The following is a 19,120-nucleotide window of genomic DNA, read 5'->3' on the forward strand; positions in this document are numbered from 1 at the left end:
AACCTTTTAAAGCAAGAATATTGTACCATCTTCAGGATTAACAATTTGCATACAAGTTGACATATACCATTTGTAAAGTGTTTTTTCCAGGGCTGTACTGTGCTGTATTATTGGAAAGACTGATTTCTAGCACCTGTCTTGGGCAAGTTGCTTGATATCTCAGAGCCTCTGTTTCCTCATGCAAAAGCCTAATTGTATTTGCCCTACTTTTCAAATTGTTGTGGGGATCAAATGAAATATGTGAAAACAACTTATAAGCTATAAAGTACCATATAAAGTTAGGTAGTGATTTATTATGTAGTCAAAATCTTAAAAATTTGTAGGTAGAATATTATTATTGTTATTATTATTTTAATAATTTAAAAGTCAAGCATAATACGTAGTGCACTTAATTTACCTGTTGCTTCCTGGGAACAAAAAGCTATTGTATCACTCATTCTTTGATGAAAGCTTCAGTGAAGTAAGGAGATCGAATAATAGATGAAGGAGGAGAATTCTAATTTGAGCAGATTTTTATTCCTGGTCGTAGAAGTTTGGATGAGAATTTCATCTTCAGATCTACTAATTATGTGGAAAGATACAATACTGAAAGAGCAGAAGAAAAAAAAAGGAAGGACCAGATTTTCAGCTAACACTCCTCTCCCCCATCCTACGTTCTTTCTTGTAGCTACGATATTAAATTAGATGTTTCCTAGATAATAGTACGTGGTACGATTATAATCAAAACATTACAAAATAAAAACATATAAAACTAATAATTATGTAGAACATCAAAGTATGATATAAATATGGCATCAAGTTCCATTCTTAGTAGTCCATAAGTTATTTGTGCAGCCGCTAAAGGCGACTCTGCTTTATCAACACAGATCGTGTCTAGTAAACAGTATCTTTGTGTAAATGATGGTTTTCATTGCTCTTTGTTAATGTCAGTTTCTCGTAAATGTCTGTAGAGTTAGGTTTTTAAATATTAAATAATAAATAAGGGAAAGACTTTATTTTGTTCACTGTTATATCCCCATCGCCTAGAACATTGTCTGAGACAAATCTTTGTTGCAAGGGTGAATGAAATAATACTCTGGTAATTGGAAAGGAGACTTTAAGAACAGCTGGAAGACATAATACGTAAAAATGTTAAGCATAAATATGGGTAATATGCATAATATTCTGAAATTTCTTTGACTCTCACATGTTTGGCAGATTTATCGTTCCTTTTTATTTGCTGTACTTAGGGACGTGCTGCCTTAACACAAGAGAAAGAGGAATTTGCCCATGAACATGAAGAAATGAAGAACCTGGAAGCCATTGTTCGAGATATAAAACCAACCATCCTCATCGGTGAGCTTTGGCTTCTTCCTCCCCGCCATAAACCCTACCTCAGCCCCACGTGGGCTTGATTTGTTTTCCTACTGCTGAATTTTGAGACGTGATTTAGCTTTTTGAAATTCTAACCTTTGGCGTTCGCAAACAAAATTACGCATTCCCTGAAGCAACAGTACCCCCTAGAGGCCTAGATTTGTAAATGCAGTGCCGTCGTCTTAATCTTACTGATGATCCCAGCTGAAGTGTGTGGTTCCCTCTGCTCACTCTGTCAACCTGCCAGTACCTGGCATATCCAGCACTTTGCCAGGCTTGATTATTCCAAATGGACAGTGGTTCTCAAAGGGAGGTGGTTTGGCCCAGAAAGGAAACATTTGGCAATGTCTGGAGACATTCTTTGGTAGTCACAACTGGAGGGAGAAGGGGTGGTCAGAGCTCCGGACATTAGTGGGTAGAGACTAAGGATGCTGCTCCACAGCCTCCAGTGCCCAGCGAAGCCTCCCCCCAGTAAGGAATTGTCCAACCCAAATCGTTTGTGGGGCCAAGGTTGAGAAAGACTGAACTAGACCCTCCTTGAAAACAGGGACCGTATTTCATGTCTTTATATAACTCAGTGTGTTACACACTGCATGTGAACAGTAAGGTGTTTATTATGGACGAATTTGTTGCGGTTGAAAAAAACTCAAAAGTTTTGAAACTTTGTATCCTTTATCTTGTGTGTATATAATGTCAACCCTTACTTGGTATTACACTCCATTTCTAGAAGCTCCTGTGAAACAGATGACAATATTGAGAATAATGATGAGAACCATAGTAAAAACAAATACTCCATGACAGGAGTTAATGGGTAGTAGTAAGCCTTTATTGTTGTTTTTTATAAAGTATGTTCCATCAGGAATCTTACTTTTTCCATTCTCATTATGCTAATAGCTTTATTCTTCTGTTCAGTTTTTTTCAGTGAGTCATACTTCAGTTTTATCATTGAATCGGATGATTGTCTTAAGTGTTAGCACTGGATTATAAAATATGATTGCTTTATAGCCTGAGGGACTGAAATATACTTCTAGAATTGTTTACAGAGAGATAGTATATATTAGGCACATTTATTTCCTAATAAAATTGCCTGTAATCAGAATTCCTAGTGATTGGTCACTAAATTTATTAATGAGTCAAATGTTAAAGCTGTGATTTTTTTTTCATAGATACTTGTAGACTTGTAACCTTAAAGGTTGTTGGCATTAACGAACATCTCTATTTTGTCACTTTAATACACATATTCTATATTTTGTTTAGGCGGTATTACAAAATGACCTGACATGTCTCATTGTTTGGGGGGCACTGGATTAATTAACCAATGATAGTCCTATTCACTGGTTTCTTGTTTTCTACATTAGGAGTTGCTGCGATTAGAGGTGCATTCTCAGAGCAAATTCTCAAAGACATGGCAACCTTCAATGAACGGCCTATTATTTTTGCATTGAGTAATCCAACTAGCAAAGCAGAATGTACTGCAGAGCAGTGCTATAAACTGACCAAGGTAAAGCAAAAATGGAACTGATATTTTAATAGTCAAATTGTGATTCTTTATAAGGGAGCCCAGGGTATCTAAGGTGCTTACCGGTTAACCTTTAAAAATTTTATAACCAAGACTGAAAGAACAATGAACAGGTCATGAAGGATAAGAACCAATCCTTTTTTAGAATCTTGTATAAATCCTGTTCTTCAATAAAACAAAATAAACTTTGTAATGTTTTATTGATAATTTTCCTTAAGTGCTTTGGAAGTATCTAAGATTTAAACATGAAAGTTAAAAAGGAAAAAGCTTGATCCTAGATACTCATTAAAATAGCTTTTAACTAGCTATTCCCAAACATTGACGCACACAGTATAAAACCACAGTCTTATTTCTGCTTTGCTGACTCCTCCTGGGTTTGGATTTTGATGGCATGGGTGGAGCATTTGGGCAATTATTTTGACATCCAGCCTGGCTGGGATAGGAGTCCTCAAAGCTTCAATACTTCACTGTTTCCAAAAAAGTGACTTATTTTATACTGTGCTTGTATTAATATATATTTGACCAATATGTTGACAAGGGCCCTTTTTTTCCTTAAAAGACTTGAAAATGTCATTACAGCAAAACAGAAGTTGAGTCACATATATCTAACACTTTTATTTTGGAAAGAAATCTAAAATGAACTGGAAAAGATAAACAAGACAGAGTTAAGTCACTCTGCATAAATCTAACTCTAAAACTGCATAAATAAAACCGGGTGGCTCTACTTCTTTACTACTGTATCCTTAAGTGCTTATTACTAGAATTGATGAAATTTTGCAAAGGAGCGACTCCATTGTTTATTTCTCTTCTCTGGGATGGCGTCGGTATCCTCAGTAATTTAAGTTTTTATCCCCTCTCTAGGTTGGGGAATTTGCCTCATGTAACTCAGTCCTTAAATCCTTAAAGCAGAAAAAAAAAAACCAGTAACAGAATTTTAGCATAGTGCATTACACACAGTAGGCACATAATAAATAAGTGTTTAAGTACATATTTTGTTTTGGCATATTTCAGAAGGCCTCAAAATTTCCTAATAATAGATGTAAACAAAATTAGCCAAATTTCTATAGCTGTGTTTTTAAGTTCAAATGTGTCCGATATAAATGGCCTAAACTCTTTCTTATGATTTTGCCTAATGCTCTTGTGTTGCTATTTATAAAATTAAAAGTCATTTTGAAGCTGAAAACATCGGTTCAGCCAAAGGATTACAGAACAAGAAAGGGGCTATCTGTTGCTGGATGTGAGTCTCTGCTGCTTCAGGCACAGGTGAAAAGTCATTAGGAATGGTTAAAAATACAAAGAGACCGTTGAATTCCGAAAAACTGTAATTATACCAAAAATGATACGGAGAGGTTTCCTTCTCCATATTAACAATCTATATATAAGAGGATATCTAGCCGTTTATTTAATAGCATTCCTCCGTAAAATATGATGCTGCTGGAGTGACTGGCTGGAGTGAAGGAGAGGAGGGCGGCCAACAGGTGTGTGTAGAATGTTGCAGGTCTCTTTCTCAAATATAATTTTCAAAGGTATATATATATCAAATAATATATATATCAAATAAGTATATCAAATGATAATTTAGTTACATTAGAAATTTGCTTGTAACAAAACACTGTATCTGCTAAACAAAGCAGACTTGAAGGTATCACCCTTGTCTGAAAACAAAACCTAATTTTGTGCAAGACATATCAGTGTCTGATAAACACCTAGATGAGAATTTCTATTTTTTTCTCATCTATTTTCCTCTTTTTATATCCTGGAAAGGTTGAATCATGTTATACTTTACCTTTATGGAAAAGGTATAGTATGACATGTGTTAAAAATGAGTAAGTTAATATTATTAATATCATAATGGATTTAGACTCAAGGTATAAGAGGGATGAAATTTATAACCCAATCTATTACCATTTAAACTATGCTTTGGGGATTTAGTGCTTTTTTAGACTTTGCAAATGCATTTCTTAGACTGTAGCGCTTTATTTGTTGAGGGTTTCCCATCCCTGTTTCAGAAGCCTGAACGCTTCCATCTATATCGCCTCCCGGATCAGACAGACGCCCCCCTTTTGACTGGCAGTATGGAATACAGCACCTGACAGGCCCTAAGTTCATGCCATCTTAAAGCCTGTAGTACATGAGGTTCCTCAAAAATATTATGATGAAATATTAAGACCAGGAAAAAAAATGAAAGACAGTTTTAGACAATTACTGATAATTTAATCTCATTCTTGTCTGTTAACCCCATTTGTGCTAATGAATTTTTTTCCTATATGACTTTTCAGGTAATTCTTTACAATACAGAAATATACAGAATTTGTCCCAGTGATTACATTGGGAGCCTGTTGACCTCTAAACTGTAACCTAAAATGTCATCTTTTCCAAGATTCAAACATTAACCTACCCTTTTTGTCTTCAGAAGCCTGTAAGTGGAAGTCTGTAGTCTAGATTTGGTTGATGGGCCCGTGGGTTGGACCACTGCCAACAACAGGATGGTGGTCTTGGGGTCTCCTGTGTTTTGCATCCTTCTCCTACGAATAGAGAGGCAGATAGAGAACAGAAAGAATCACTCACTCCAGAACCTACTGCCAGCATCATGATAGCTTACTCACACTTACTAGGAAGTCCATGAAAAATCAGACTTCTTTCTAACTACTCAGTACTTGAATTACTGTCTTATGATCCATTTGTTTGACGATAGCCTGCCTCTTTTTTACAGTTGTGTGTCTGTGTTGCAGGGTCGTGCCATTTTTGCCAGTGGCAGTCCTTTTGACCCTGTCACTCTCCCAAGTGGGCAGACCCTATATCCTGGCCAAGGCAACAATTCCTATGTGTTTCCTGGAGTTGCTCTCGGTGTGGTGGCGTGTGGACTGAGGCACATCACGGATAAGATTTTTCTCACCATTGCTGAGGTATAGTACAATGCTCTGTGTTCGCCAAGGCTGTAAAATCTCAAATCAGCTCCTTGTAGGTTGTCTACTGTTTTATTTATTTAGTATCCCAGCTCACTGTCTAGGAGGTGTAAAGTCCAAAGAAGATCACATCTTTCCCGGTAGAGAGTAAGGGATGGGTAGTAAGTTCACATTGAGTCACTAGGAAAGATTGTTCTTCAGTAGCCAGGAAAAAGACTTACGTTCTGATTTCTTAAAAGAGGGCTCTTTAAAAATTGAAGTACAGTTGATGTACAATATTGTATGTTACAGGTGTACAGCATAGCGATGCACAATTTTCAAAGGTTATACTCCATCTATAGCTATTATAAAATATTGGTTGTATTCCCTGTGCTGTACGATATGTCCTTGTAGTTTATTTTATACCTAAAAGTTTGTACCTTGTACTCCCCTACCCCTATATTACCCCTCCCCCTTTCCTCTCCCCACTGGTAACCACTAGTTTGTTCTCTATATCTGTGAGTCTGCTCCTTCTTTGTCATATTCACTAGTTTGTTGTATTTTTTAGAGTCCACCTATAAGTGACATCGGGCAGTATTTGTCTTTCTCTGTCTGACTTATTTCACTTAGCATAATGCCCTCCAAGTCTATCCGTGTTGCTGCAAATAGCAAAATTTCATTCTTTTTTATGGCTGAGTAGTATTCCATTGTACGTATATACCGCATCTTATTTATCCATTCACTTGTTAATGGACACTTAGGTTGCTTCCATATCTTGGCAATTGTAAATGATGCTGCTATGAACATAGGGGTGCAAGTATCTTTTCAAATTATAGTTTTGTCTGGATATATACCCAGGAGTGGAATTGCTGGGTCATATGGTAGTTCTACTGTTCGTTTTTTGAGGAACCGCCATACTGTTTTCCACAGTGGCTGTACCAATTTACATTCCCATCAACAGGGTATGAGAAAAGAAACCTTTTTTTTTTTTAAATCTTTACACTTTCGGTTATGTTCTGTGACAGTAATGAGACAATAAAAATTTTGTTTCCAAATTATGGAGGAAGTGGTAAATATTTCTCCATGGAGAACCTACCTAGACGATGGCTTTTTTTTTTTTTGGCCATGCTGCGTGGCTTGCGGGATCTTAGTTCCCCAACCAGGGGTTGAACCTGGGCCCCAGCAGTGAAAGCACCGAATCCTAACCACTGGACTGCCAGGGAATTCCCGACGATGGCATTTTGAAGATTTAAGATGACAGTCTGTTAGAGAACGAACTTATGGTTACTGGGGGGAAGGGTAGGGAGAGGGATAGTTAGGGAGTTTGGAATTGACATGTACACACTGCTATATTTAAAATGGATAACCAACAAGGACCTACTGTATAGCACAGGAAACTCTGCTCAATATTCTGTAACGACCTAACTGGGAAAAGAATTTGAAAAAGAATAGATGCGTGTATATGTATAGCTGAATCAGTTTTTTGTGCACCTGAAACTAACACAACACTGTTAATCAACTGTACTCCAATATAGAATAAAAAGTTAGCAAAAAAGAACATACCTCCAATATCTACCTATCTACATATCTATCTAATAATCTTTGTAGTACTGTACTAATATAAGCATTATGGGAAATAAATGACAGTCTGATTTGGTATGGTGAAGTGTTTATTATTCAGGGTGCAGTGTAGAATACAGAAACCACTCTAGTACTTCAAGCAGAGAAGAGATTAAAACAGAGAATTCGGTGTTTGTAAAGTCATTAAAAGGACGGAAGTGGGCTCTTCTGTGGGCCTTCAGGAAGGATTCACAGAACAGCACAGAGCAGAGCCGGTAGGGATGCTCTATTAAGCTACTGCTTAAGAACTGTGAAGGGTCTGAAATTTCACCTTACTTGCAGGCTAACAAGTCAGCCTGCCACAGATTCATAGATGCTGGCAAAAGACACAAAACGCTTAGGTCAGCCACAAAGGCACAAGAGGTACTCTGAACCTAAGGCTCCCATCAGTTCCCCTTGCCTCGCAAACCTCAGGGGGTGATACAGTGGTTGGGCCGATATTTGTAAAATCATGAGCTGTGGGCAATCAGAATGTTCACCTGGTTGATACGTCTGAGGAGGATTCAATTCATGAAGGAGAAATTTGAGTGAATTTCTTCTCTTGAAATGAAACCACGCTAACTGAACCCAACCAAGTGAAGCCTGATTAACGTTCACATATTTTCATCATGCAAACAGACTGTTCTTTGCGTTGTGAAAGATTTTTATGTCATTGGTGTGATGGCAAGTAGCCTAAACCCGGGGTTTCGCGCCTTGGTGTCATTCTGTGAGAACAGAGGTCAGCCAGCTCTAATTCTCCTTTCTTTTTCTTCGCTGCATTAAAAGCACGACGGCTGGTGTCTTAGAGCTTCTTTTTTTTTTTTTTGCGGTACGCGGGCCTCTCACTGTTGTGGCCTCTCCTGCTGCAGAGCGCCGGCTCAGCGGCCATGGCTTACGGGCCCAGCCGCTCCGCGGCATGGGAGATCTTCCCGGACCGGGGCACGAACCCGCGTCCCCGGCATCGGCAGGTGGACTCTAAACCACTGCGCCACCAGGGAAGCCCTTAGAGCTTCTTTGACTCAAGAAATCATGTCTACTTACTTATGAGGGCTCTTCAAAGTTGTTCTTACTTAAGGGAAATGTAGTCATTGTCTTTTATAGCAGACACATCAGAAGAAGAAAGATCTTTTTACTCATGGTAGCCAGTGTTTTCTTTCCTAAATAACTCCAGCACCCTCTAGTAACAAATTTCATGAAAAAAAAAAAGTCTTTCTACTCAGGGAAAGTAATAATTACTCTCAAACACCTCTGAAGGAAAACAGTAAGATGTGGTGAGGTTACTGGTGTTATTCTTATCACAGCCAGCTATCTCTCCGGCTGAACCTTGGCCTTTCCACCGTTCCCCTCTTAGGCTTCAACACAATATTCCTGTTTTTCATGCCACCTCATCGTTTTCTTTGTCATCCTTTCAAGTCCCCCCCACCTTTTTTTTAAGACTTTTTTGATGCGGACCATTTTTTTAAAAGTCTTTATTGAGGGCTTCCCTGGTGGTGCAGTGGTTGAGAGTCCGCCTGCCGATGCAGGGGACACGGGTTCGTGCCCCGGTCCGGGAGGATCCCACATGCCGTGGAGCGGCTGGGCCCGTGAGCCATGGCCGCTGAGCCTGCGCGTCCGGAGCCTGTGCTCCGCAACGGGAGAGGCCACAGCAGTGAGAGGCCCGCGTACCGCAAAAAAAGAAAAAGTCTATTGAACCTGTCACAACAGTGCTTCTGTTCTATGTTTTGGGCCTCTGGCCGCAAGGCACGTGGGATCCCAGCTCCCTGACCAGGGATCGAACCCGTACCTCTGCATTGGAAGGCGAAGTCTTAATCACTGGACCTCCAGGGAAATCCCTCAAGTTCCTTTCAACTAAGCTTCTTCCTAGTATTCAGTTTTTTTGCCCTCACTTTTCTCTTTCCTTTTAAAGTCTACTTTCACAGATCTCACGCATTCTCTTATTTCCATTATCGTCATTCTAAAAGGGGCCGAGTCTGTATATCCCTATTCTTATGTTTCACCACATCTCCAGTGACCTGATGGGTATTTCCACCAAAATGTCCTGCTGTTTCCTTAAATACGATGTGGAAAACCATTTCTTATCTCCCCTCGCCCTCGATATCCGCATTTCTGTTCGTGACACCCTTTCTAAGCAGGCACCGAAGCTTAGAAGCCTGATGTTCCTTTTATCCTCCCTCAACCCAAAGCCTTTAAACACACCAGGCATGTGAACACCCATGTAACTGTCCGATGTATCATCCTGCCTGGAAAACTCCGAGACTCATTCTCCACCTGTCTAAGCCTATCTTCAGGTCACGGCTTAAGTCTCACCTCGTCCTTGGGTCCTTTTATGGCCTCTCTGACTCATTTTGATCTTTCTCCTAAGCCATGGCTGTCTCTAGGAAACACTTCATTTGATTCCTAGCTGTATTATGCTCTCGAGAGTTTCATGTATTGAACAATCAAGTCTTGCCTTATTTTTAAATTGTATGTTATCTTCTCTGAAGACAGAAGGTCTCCCATATACTTCTTTCAAAACACCAGTAGCACTAGTGCGATACTAAAGCACGTAGCAGAAACTTAGTAAATACTTATTGAATTAAATAGAACTAGTAGTCGGTAGTATTTATCAGTGAGAATAAATACAACACCACAGACACACCTCTAGAAGGGGCAAAAAGAAGAAGGTTCTTGTCTAGATTATATTTTGTAGTTAACAAAAGTAGCATGTAGGAGATCTAGGTGAATGTTTTGTTTGCCCACCCCAAATCTAGTAACTGTTAGGGTTATTGTCAAAGTACTAATTGGATGTCTTACGGAACTAGTAGTCTCATGGATTGGCACCAATCTCAAAGACTATTCCTGCACGTTTTTATATCACAAAGAGATTTTTGGATTTCTCGGTCCTCTGGACAGTCTCTGGGACCTCTGATGCTCCCTGGGGACAGCCCTGCTGGCCCTGCGCGGTCTGTGCAGCAGCCTGGAACAGTCTCCTCCCTCCTGTTCACATCTGGGAGGCAAACCTGGGTCTCCTACCCTCACACCCTCCTCCTAAGTCACCTGCTCTGTGTTCTCTCATTCTCCTTGCCCCACCCTTTCTGCTATCTGCCCAGAGGGCACTAGAGAGATCCCCACTGACAGCAGCGTCTGGAGGACACTGATTCATGTAAGTCACTGGATAACTGAAAACCCAGGTAACTTTAACGTTGATATGATACTATTATCTAACGTATAATCCAAATTCAAATTTGCCAGTTATCCATAAAAAAGACCTTTATAGCCTCTAGACTACTCTTTTCATCTGCAAGAGCATTTCAGCCTTTCTGTTTCTTTTACGGCGATGACATTGTGAAGAGTACAGGCCAGTTGTTTTTCACAACATTCCTCATGATTTAAGTTGTGTGGTTAGAGGGTTTGGTTTAGGTTTGCCTAATAATCGAATCCTTCTCAGTGAATCACATCAGGAAGCACATAACGTCAATTTGCCTCATGTTTTTAAGCCACTTTATTGAGGTGTGATTGACATAACAAAAAGCTATGTATCTTACAACTTGATGAATTTAGAGATAAGTAAGTATACACCTTTGAAACCATCACCACAATCCATGCCATACACAAATCGATCACCTCCAGAAGTTTTTTGTTTGTTTGTTTGTTTGTTTTTGTGGTACGAGGGCCTCTCACTTTGTGGCCTCTCCCATTGCGGAGCACAGGCTCCGGACGCGCAGGCTCAGCGGCCATGGCTCACGGGCCCAGCCGCTCCGCGGCCTGTGGGCTCTTCCCGGACCGGGGCACGAACCCGTGTCCCCTGCATCGGCAGGCGGACTCTCAACCACTGCGTCACCGGGGAAGCCCACCTCCAGAAGTTTTTCCCCACCCTCTTTATTATTATTATGAATGTGTATGTGATAAGAATACTTAACATAAGATCTACCCTTGTAGCCCATTTTCATGTCTACACTGTTTCCTTTAGAAATAGGGACTGGTTTGGGGACAGCAAAGGCTGAGGCTACTTAGGCGATTTGGCTAATCCAGAATCTGTATCCTGCTCTGCCATGTGAGTCGGAAATAGCTCTCTCGGCCTCCTGCTCTACCTCCCGTGCAAGTGTATGTGAGCTGGGAGCAAGGCCTGGCCAGCCTCTCCTCTGTTTTCAGGGTCCTTTTCCATCACTTTCCTCATCCTCCTCTGCCTTTCTTACCCTTCTTCCCCCGTCCCTCTAGTGCATCAAACAAGAAAGCCGCCAGCGTTTCATGGTACAGTAGAAAAGGAACTGGGTTAAGAGGAAACCCAGACACTCATCCCCATCTTTTTCACTATTTGTCTTCCGCCACCAGTCACCAAGCCCCTCTGAGCTCAGTTTTTCCACTGAGAAAGGGAGAAAGGGAGAAAGAGATGCAATTGGATGATGGCGTTAATGGGATCTGCTTTTATCCGCGACCATTCACCATTATCCTCACAACTACCACATTCTATGGTATGAAGTATTTTTTTGTCTTTCTTTCTTTTTTTTTTTTTTTTTTTAAGGTTATAGCTCAGCAAGTATCAGATAAACACTTGGAAGAGGGCCGGCTTTATCCTCCTTTGGACACCATTAGAGATGTTTCTCTGAAAATTGCAGAAAAGGTAAAAACCACTCTTGTTGAAGTCTCATTATTTTCCCTTCCACCTATGGCTGAATGTGCATGTTTAGGTATTAAAAATCCACTTCCTTGAAATATCTGTATCAACTTATTATGTCAGAAGTCAGAGAAATGAGGCCTGGTGCTTCGGTAGAGCTTGGGAACTGTTTGATCCTCCTTTGGACACCATTAGAGATGTTTCTCTGAAAATTGCAGAAAAGGTAAAAACCACTCTTGTTGAAGTCTCATTATTTTCCCTTCCACCTATGGCTGAATGTGCATGTTTAGGTATTAAAAATCCACTTCCTTGAAATATCTGTATCAACTTATTATGTCAGAAGTCAGAGAAATGAGGCCTGGTGCTTCGGTAGAGCTTGGGAACTATGTTTGATCCTTAGAGATGGGTTGAATCATTAATTTCCTCATCCTGTTTCTCTCCCATAATTCAGATAATTCATCAGGGTTTCATTTCAGCTAAGCTCCCTCCACTTGGCCTTTTTTTTGGTTGGTATCTTCCATATGACACTGAGATAGTCACCACAGTATTGCACATATGGTAGAGGGACAGACCTTGAACCACCTGCCTTATCCATGTCTCTGTGGATGTGTGGCACCTTGAAAATCACAGTTGATTATACTGGGCAGAAAGCGAAACAGTGACAACAGAGAACTCAAAGCTGGCTGGCGTGGCGGGTGAGCTCTTCAAGGAACTAGCCGAGAAGCAGCTCCATTTTCTACAACTAAGACGAGAGAGAAACCGACTCCTTTTGCGGGCTAGTTGTGTTCATTTACTAGGGCTGCCATAACAAACTGTCACAAACTGGGTGACTCAGATGACAGAAATTTATTTTCTCCTGGAGGCTAGAGATCTAAGACAAAGGGGTTGGCAGGTCTGGTTTCTTTGGAGGCCTCTCCCTGGCTTGTCGATGACCACCTCCTTGCTGGGTCCTCGTGTGGCCTTTCCTCTGTTTGCACATCCCTGGGGTCTCTTTGTGTGTCCAAGTTTTCCGTTCTTATAAGAACACCAGTCAACTTAGGTTAGAGCCCACCGGAATAGCGTCATTTTAACTTATCTGTTTAGAGGTCCTGTCTCCAACTACAGCCCCACTCTGAGGTACTAGAGGTTAAGGCATCAACATTTTCAGGTGACGTATTTCAGCCCACAGTAGTCATCATATGTTGAAACTAGGGTTTCTCAACCTCAACGCTACGCACATGGGTCTGGGTTACTCTTTGTCACGGGGGCTGTCTTGGGCATTGTCGGATGTTCAGCAGCATCCCTGGCCCTTATGCACCAGATGCCAGTAGCCTCTGCAACAGGTGTGACAACCAAAAATGTCTGCAGACATTGCCAGATGTCCCCTTGGAGGCAGATTTGCTCCTGGCTGAAAACCAAAGCTATTGGCAAATTTATCAGAACAACACTATTTAGATTTCATATGTCATGATTTATTTTGTTGATTCAGGGTAGATGCTTCAAAAACCAAGTAATCCTTCAAAAAAAAAAACTTCAGGTAATCTGCTTGGTTATCTATTTAGGAAAGAGTATGCTTATGTTTTCTCCTAGTTTGTATCTACTAGTTTTAAACTAGTTTGAATTATTAATACACTGAACATCACATTATCCCTTTAAGTTCATTTTGAAGGGTTCAATGAAAAGGAGTAGCATATGATCAGAGGGGTAACTAAGAAGACGAGGGACAGCAGGAGAGTATGAAAAACTCAGATATTACACCTAGAAAGAGGAACGAATGCTGAGTGGATAAACAGAAATTGGGAAACCTGGACAAAGAATCAGCTTCAGGAAGGAAGGTGATATAAGTAGACTGCAGGTTTGTGGTATCCATGGCAGCGGGTTGGCCAAAGGTTCGTTGTGGTTTTTTGTAACGTCTTACAGAAAAACCCGAACGAACTTTTTGGCCAATCCAATACGTTCAAATGTACAATTCTAACAAGTAGACGGTGATGACTGAAACTTAAAGAGAGGCTGGATATAAAGGTGGTGGATCATCTACACGTGGTAACAGGTGAAGCTCTCGTCTTCCAGAGAGTCTGGCGTTGACGAGAAGGGGAGAGTGAAGATTTCACTGAGAGAGTGCATCGTTAATACAGTGTGTCCTGGGAGCAGAAAGAGGAGTGGATTTCCGCAGAGTCTGTGTCAGGAATGAAACAGAACATTTTATTATAAAAGTGATACAGCCTTTGCAAAAGAGGCACAGGGGAACTTTTGGGGGTGATGGAAATGTTCTGAAACGGGATGTGGTAACAGTTGCCCAACTCTGAATTTATAGAAATAATTGGATTAAAAAAATTTTTTTAAAAAGAAATAATTGGATTATATGTTAAAACCATTGAATTTTGTGGTCAGTGAATTGTAACTCAAGAATATCTGTTAAAAACATAGTATTACCACATCATAGGTACTCTGAAACCTAGAAGAGAGGAAAATACCTGACATTCTGCCTTTCTGAAGCATTGTCTTCGTTTTGGCGTGTGTGCTTGCTTGCAGTCTGTTTTCGTCTGTTTGCTTTCTTTGCTAACACTGTTGTAATAACGTGTAAGGGTGTATTCACGTACTTCTGATCATGCTTTTTTCATAAACATTTTTCCACAGTACAGCACACTCTTTATAACTTTATTTTTTTTCATAAACGCATAATTTTACATTGAGAAGAGATACTTCACCATTCTGATATTCTTCAAGATCACGCTTATTCAAATAAGTCTGTCATACAAGTAGCTCCGTAATGATTGCTTTCTTAAAGACTGGAGTGAATGAAAGAGCACATATGGAGTGATTAATTTTGACAACAGGGAGAATCCATTCTTCTCAAAGAAGGCAGGGGAAGAGAATGTTTGACGATACGGAGGAGACAGTTTGAGTTGAGGAAAAGAGGAATTGAGATCATTCTCTTTGATCAGTTGGAATTTTCCCAACAGAGTGATGAGAGTCAAATGGAGATGTGAGGAGGGGAAGGTTTGAAATTGACTTCGGGGAAATTGACTTGAGACACAGTTTTTTTTAGGTCGTTTTTGATTTTTAAAGGGTAAAAGCATAATGTGCAACCACATGGATCCAAGTAAGGTTAGGAAAAGAATGACATGGCAGGAGACAGCTCTGAAAGGAGAAAGCCAGCACTGAGGGTTCCCCACAAAGACGTGGACACAAGGTTCTGTGATAGCGGCAAGGCACAGAGCACGGAGACTGGCTCCAGAGCCCCGCTGATTAGAATCAGGAGACCCTGGGATAGAGAAAGAGGTTGTGTAGGAGGCCGTGGTTGGAATCGGGATTGCTGAAACTGCAGGGTATCTGAGTTCAAACTTAGCAGGGATTTTAAGGTATTTAGTTCAGTTAATTATCAGTCAAGTCATTTCAAGGCTGTTAAGACGGACTTATCTGAGAAATTCTGGTAGGATCACCCATGAGTAAATCTGTACTATTCACACTCTGCTTTCTTGCTGATACCGTAGTCTACTCTTGTGACATAATTGCATTTTCACTTTGTATCTTCTTTGTGATTATGTGTTCTATTATAATACACTTAATTTTTTGGAAACAGACAAGATATAAATTAGAACTTAATTTTTTGATACATAAAAAATTCTTTTTTTAAAATTGAGGTATAGTCGATTTACAGTGTTAATTTCTGCTGTATAGCAAAGTGATTCAGTTAAACATATACACACACACACACACACACACACACATTCTGTTTTGTTTTGTTTTTTTTTTGCGGTATGCGGGCCTCTCACTGTTGTGGCCTCTCCCACTGCGGAGCATAGGCTCTGGACGCGCAGGCTCAGCGGCCATGCCTCACGGGCCCAGCCGCTCCGCGGCATGTGGGATCTTCCTGGACCGGGGCACGAACCCATGTCCCCTGCATCGGCAGGCGGATTCTCAACCACTGCGCCACCAGGGAAGCCCCCACATTCTTTTTTTTTTTTTTTTTTTAATACGCTTTTCCATTTTGGTTTATCATAGGATGCTGAATATAGTTCTCTGTGCTATACAGTACGACCTTGTTGTTTATCCATTCTATATATAATAGTTTGCATCAGCTAATCCCAATCCGTCTCTCCCTGGCCCCTCACTCCCCCTTGGCAACCACAAGTCTGTTCTCTATGTCCATGATTCTGTTTCTGTTTTGTAGATAAGTTCATTTGTGTCATATTTTAGATTCCACATATAAGTGGTATCATATGTTATTTGTCTTTCTCTTTCTGACTTACTTCACTTAGTATGATCATCTCTAGGTCCATCCACGTTGCTGAAAATGGCATTATTTTGTTCTTTTTTATGGCTGAGTAGTATTCCATTATATATATATATATATGTACCACACTTTCTTTATCCATTCATCTGTTGCTGAAACAGATAAAAAATTTCTGACATGTGCTCACCATCATCTCTATCCATTAAAATAATTAATATTCCTTTCTTATTTCTAGATTGTGAAAGATGCATACCAAGAAAAGACAGCCACAGTTTATCCTGAACCCCAAAACAAGGAAGCATTTGTCTACTCTCAGATGTATAGCACTGATTATGAGCAGATTCTACCCGATTGTTATTCCTGGCCTGAAGAGGCCCAGAAAATACAGACCAAACTTGACTAGTAGCTTAATAGCTGATATTTCTAACTCCATTGATGAGATCTTGAAGTCTTTCATAATTTTCAAAGATTAGAATCTTTTATAATGATTCATAGTACACTAGAGTAAGATAATTTTACTTTAACAATCTAAAAATTTGTGGACGAATATTAATATACTTTAGGTAAACATCTCACTAGACAATTTTGCTTCATTTACTTTATGGTTATTTATGGTTTCTATCTTAATTATTTTGCCCAAGTTCTGTTTAAAAGCTATTGTAACTACTGCTGAGAAACCCATCATTTTTATATAGGGAGCTAAGGGGAAGACTAAAATTAGTAATAAATTGATATCAGTATTAAAACCCATAATGCTTTTGTTGTTCATTTTATTAAAAATCTATTTTGTAAAAAAAGGATCGAAATGAATTTTAGGCATAGACGAACTTTTGCTAAAAACAGAAACAACACTTACTCTGTTGCCTAGAGAAAAACAACTCCTCAGATATTTTTATCCCAACCCTAGCTTATATCTGTTCTTTTTGTGCAGCTGAATTCTAACATTTCTAAGAAAGACCACTGCTGTTTACAATGCCTTGTGCAGCCTTAGATTTTAATGTTCTTTTGACATTGTTCCATCTCCTCATCACCTTGGTCCTCAGTCAGAATTCCCTTCATAAAAGCACTTTTCTTTCCCCCTGACCAAGTGCCCTATCTCAGCTCCACACCATTGCTGCTGGGCCTTTGTGAACCATGGCCCTATCCTGAGGTTGGTGCCTTCAGCTGAGCACGGCCTGAGAAGTGGGCAGAGCTGAGAAGAAGAGTGGGTGAGCTCCTTGAGAAAGGGCTGCCTGTGGAGTTGACGTCTTCAGACAAACATCCCCAGAGTCAAGGCAAGCTGAGTTCCCGACTGAGTGACCTGGCCTAAAGTCCCCTTGATTAGCTCAGGTAATTAAGAGTTCATTGTGTTGCAGCAAACTAACTCACTTTCCTCTGGGTTGGGTTTGAAGAAAGTTTTGTAACCACTTCCCCAATATCAGAAATTATCTTTACATCAGATATTAAAATATTCTAATTACTATCAGTAGTTACAGCCCAGAAATGAACGTTCATTTCAGGTTTTACTTTTGAAGTTAATAACTGAACCAGTGGAAACAACTGTAAATTCCTAAGCTCAGGTGCCAGTAACGTTTACTATTTATTTATAGAATTATCTGGAGACTTCTTTGTTTTTGAAGTAATTCTTTTAAAGAGTGTAAGAAGATGTTCTAGACAAACTATAGTAGTACGTGATTTCATTAAAAGTGGAAGGTTACACAAGTTGTTTTAGGTGTCAGTAGAAGAGGTAGGGGTATTTCTGAAGGTAACGTTTAGTCAAGAGTTTCCTCAATATAGTTATTTTGAAAAGATCCGGAATGCCTATTTCTCGTCTAGTTTCCGTGTTGTCTTGTAGCTCTAACTAATTGTATTTACTTATGCAAAGATTTATTAAAGCATAGAAACAGTGAATGAATAAAATTATAAAATAATTGTCTTTTTCTCTTAAAATATTGTTACACTTAAAAATGACAGTGCTGGGACTTCCCTGGTGGCGCAGTGGTTGGGAGTCCGCCTGCCGATGCAGGGGACGCGGGTCCGTGCCCCGGTCCGGGAAGATCCCACGTGCCGCGGAGCGGCTGGGCCCGCGAGCCATGGCCGCTGAGCCTGCGCGTCAGGAGCCTGTGCTCCGCGACGGGAGAGGCCGCAGCAGTGAGAGGCCCGCGTACCGCAAAAAATAAATAAATAAAAATAAAAAAATAAAAAAGGATCTGTTTAAAAAAAAAAAAAAAAAAAATGACAGTGCTGGGTCTTGGCAGTCATATGGTAGGGAATTTGGAATTTTAAAAATATTTCAATAGCTAATTTCACTATGAAATTCATTCATTTAATATATGTGTAGTCATATTTGCTGTATACTGTTATGAATGAGCTGCTTCCTTGTCCTCAGAGAAAGGTAATGAAACAAACATTGGATGATTACTTAACCAGGTACCAGGTAGTCTATATACCTTATCCTATTTAATGTAGTCCCCACAATTCCCTTAGGAAGTCGATAGTTTAAGTAATGTGCCAAGTCCACAGAGCTCATAAGTGAAGGAGGAGGGCTCTAAATCCATGTTTACCTTTCTCCATAGTCTGTTCTCTATTCACTAGAGTACAGTTAGAACAGCACGGTCGAATAGAAAAAAAACAAAGTGAGTCACACGAGTCATTCCTGTCCTGTGGCCTCATAAAAAGAAGAAACAGGTGGAATTCATTTTAATATATTTTATTTAAACCAACATATCCAGAATATTATAAAAAGTATTGAGATACTTTTACATCATTTTGTTCATACTAAGCCTCCAGCCTTTTCACATTTACATCAAAGATATTTGCATATACATCAAAGTCATGAGAACATATAGAACAATGGAATAGCACAGCTCACAGACAGACCCCCTGAATATATTAGTTACAGAGTTAGCACGAAATTCAACACATAAAGAATGGAGTGTTCAGTAACAGGATTGGGACAGCTACCTACCTCATGG

At 39.9% G+C, this 19,120-nt stretch overlaps 1 protein-coding gene across 1 annotated transcript in view; it reads left to right on the forward strand.

Annotated features, from left to right (window-relative positions):
- The window catches only part of ME1 (malic enzyme 1), a 191,418-nt gene extending 173,341 nt beyond the window's left edge, over positions 1-18,077 (forward strand). Inside the window, exons 10-14 of the mRNA XM_032651130.1 lie at positions 1,230-1,335; positions 2,712-2,854; positions 5,605-5,778; positions 11,858-11,956; positions 16,402-18,077. Of these exons, the coding sequence (XP_032507021.1) occupies positions 1,230-1,335; positions 2,712-2,854; positions 5,605-5,778; positions 11,858-11,956; positions 16,402-16,569 (690 nt within the window). The 3' untranslated portion in view covers positions 16,570-18,077. The remainder of the gene's footprint in view (positions 1-1,229; positions 1,336-2,711; positions 2,855-5,604; positions 5,779-11,857; positions 11,957-16,401) is intronic.
- The last annotated feature ends 1,043 nt before the right edge of the window (positions 18,078-19,120 follow it).

The sequence above is a fragment of the Phocoena sinus genome, chromosome 12 (genome assembly GCF_008692025.1).
Source record: "Phocoena sinus isolate mPhoSin1 chromosome 12, mPhoSin1.pri, whole genome shotgun sequence".
In the NCBI taxonomy this organism is placed as follows: Eukaryota; Metazoa; Chordata; class Mammalia; order Artiodactyla; family Phocoenidae; genus Phocoena; species Phocoena sinus.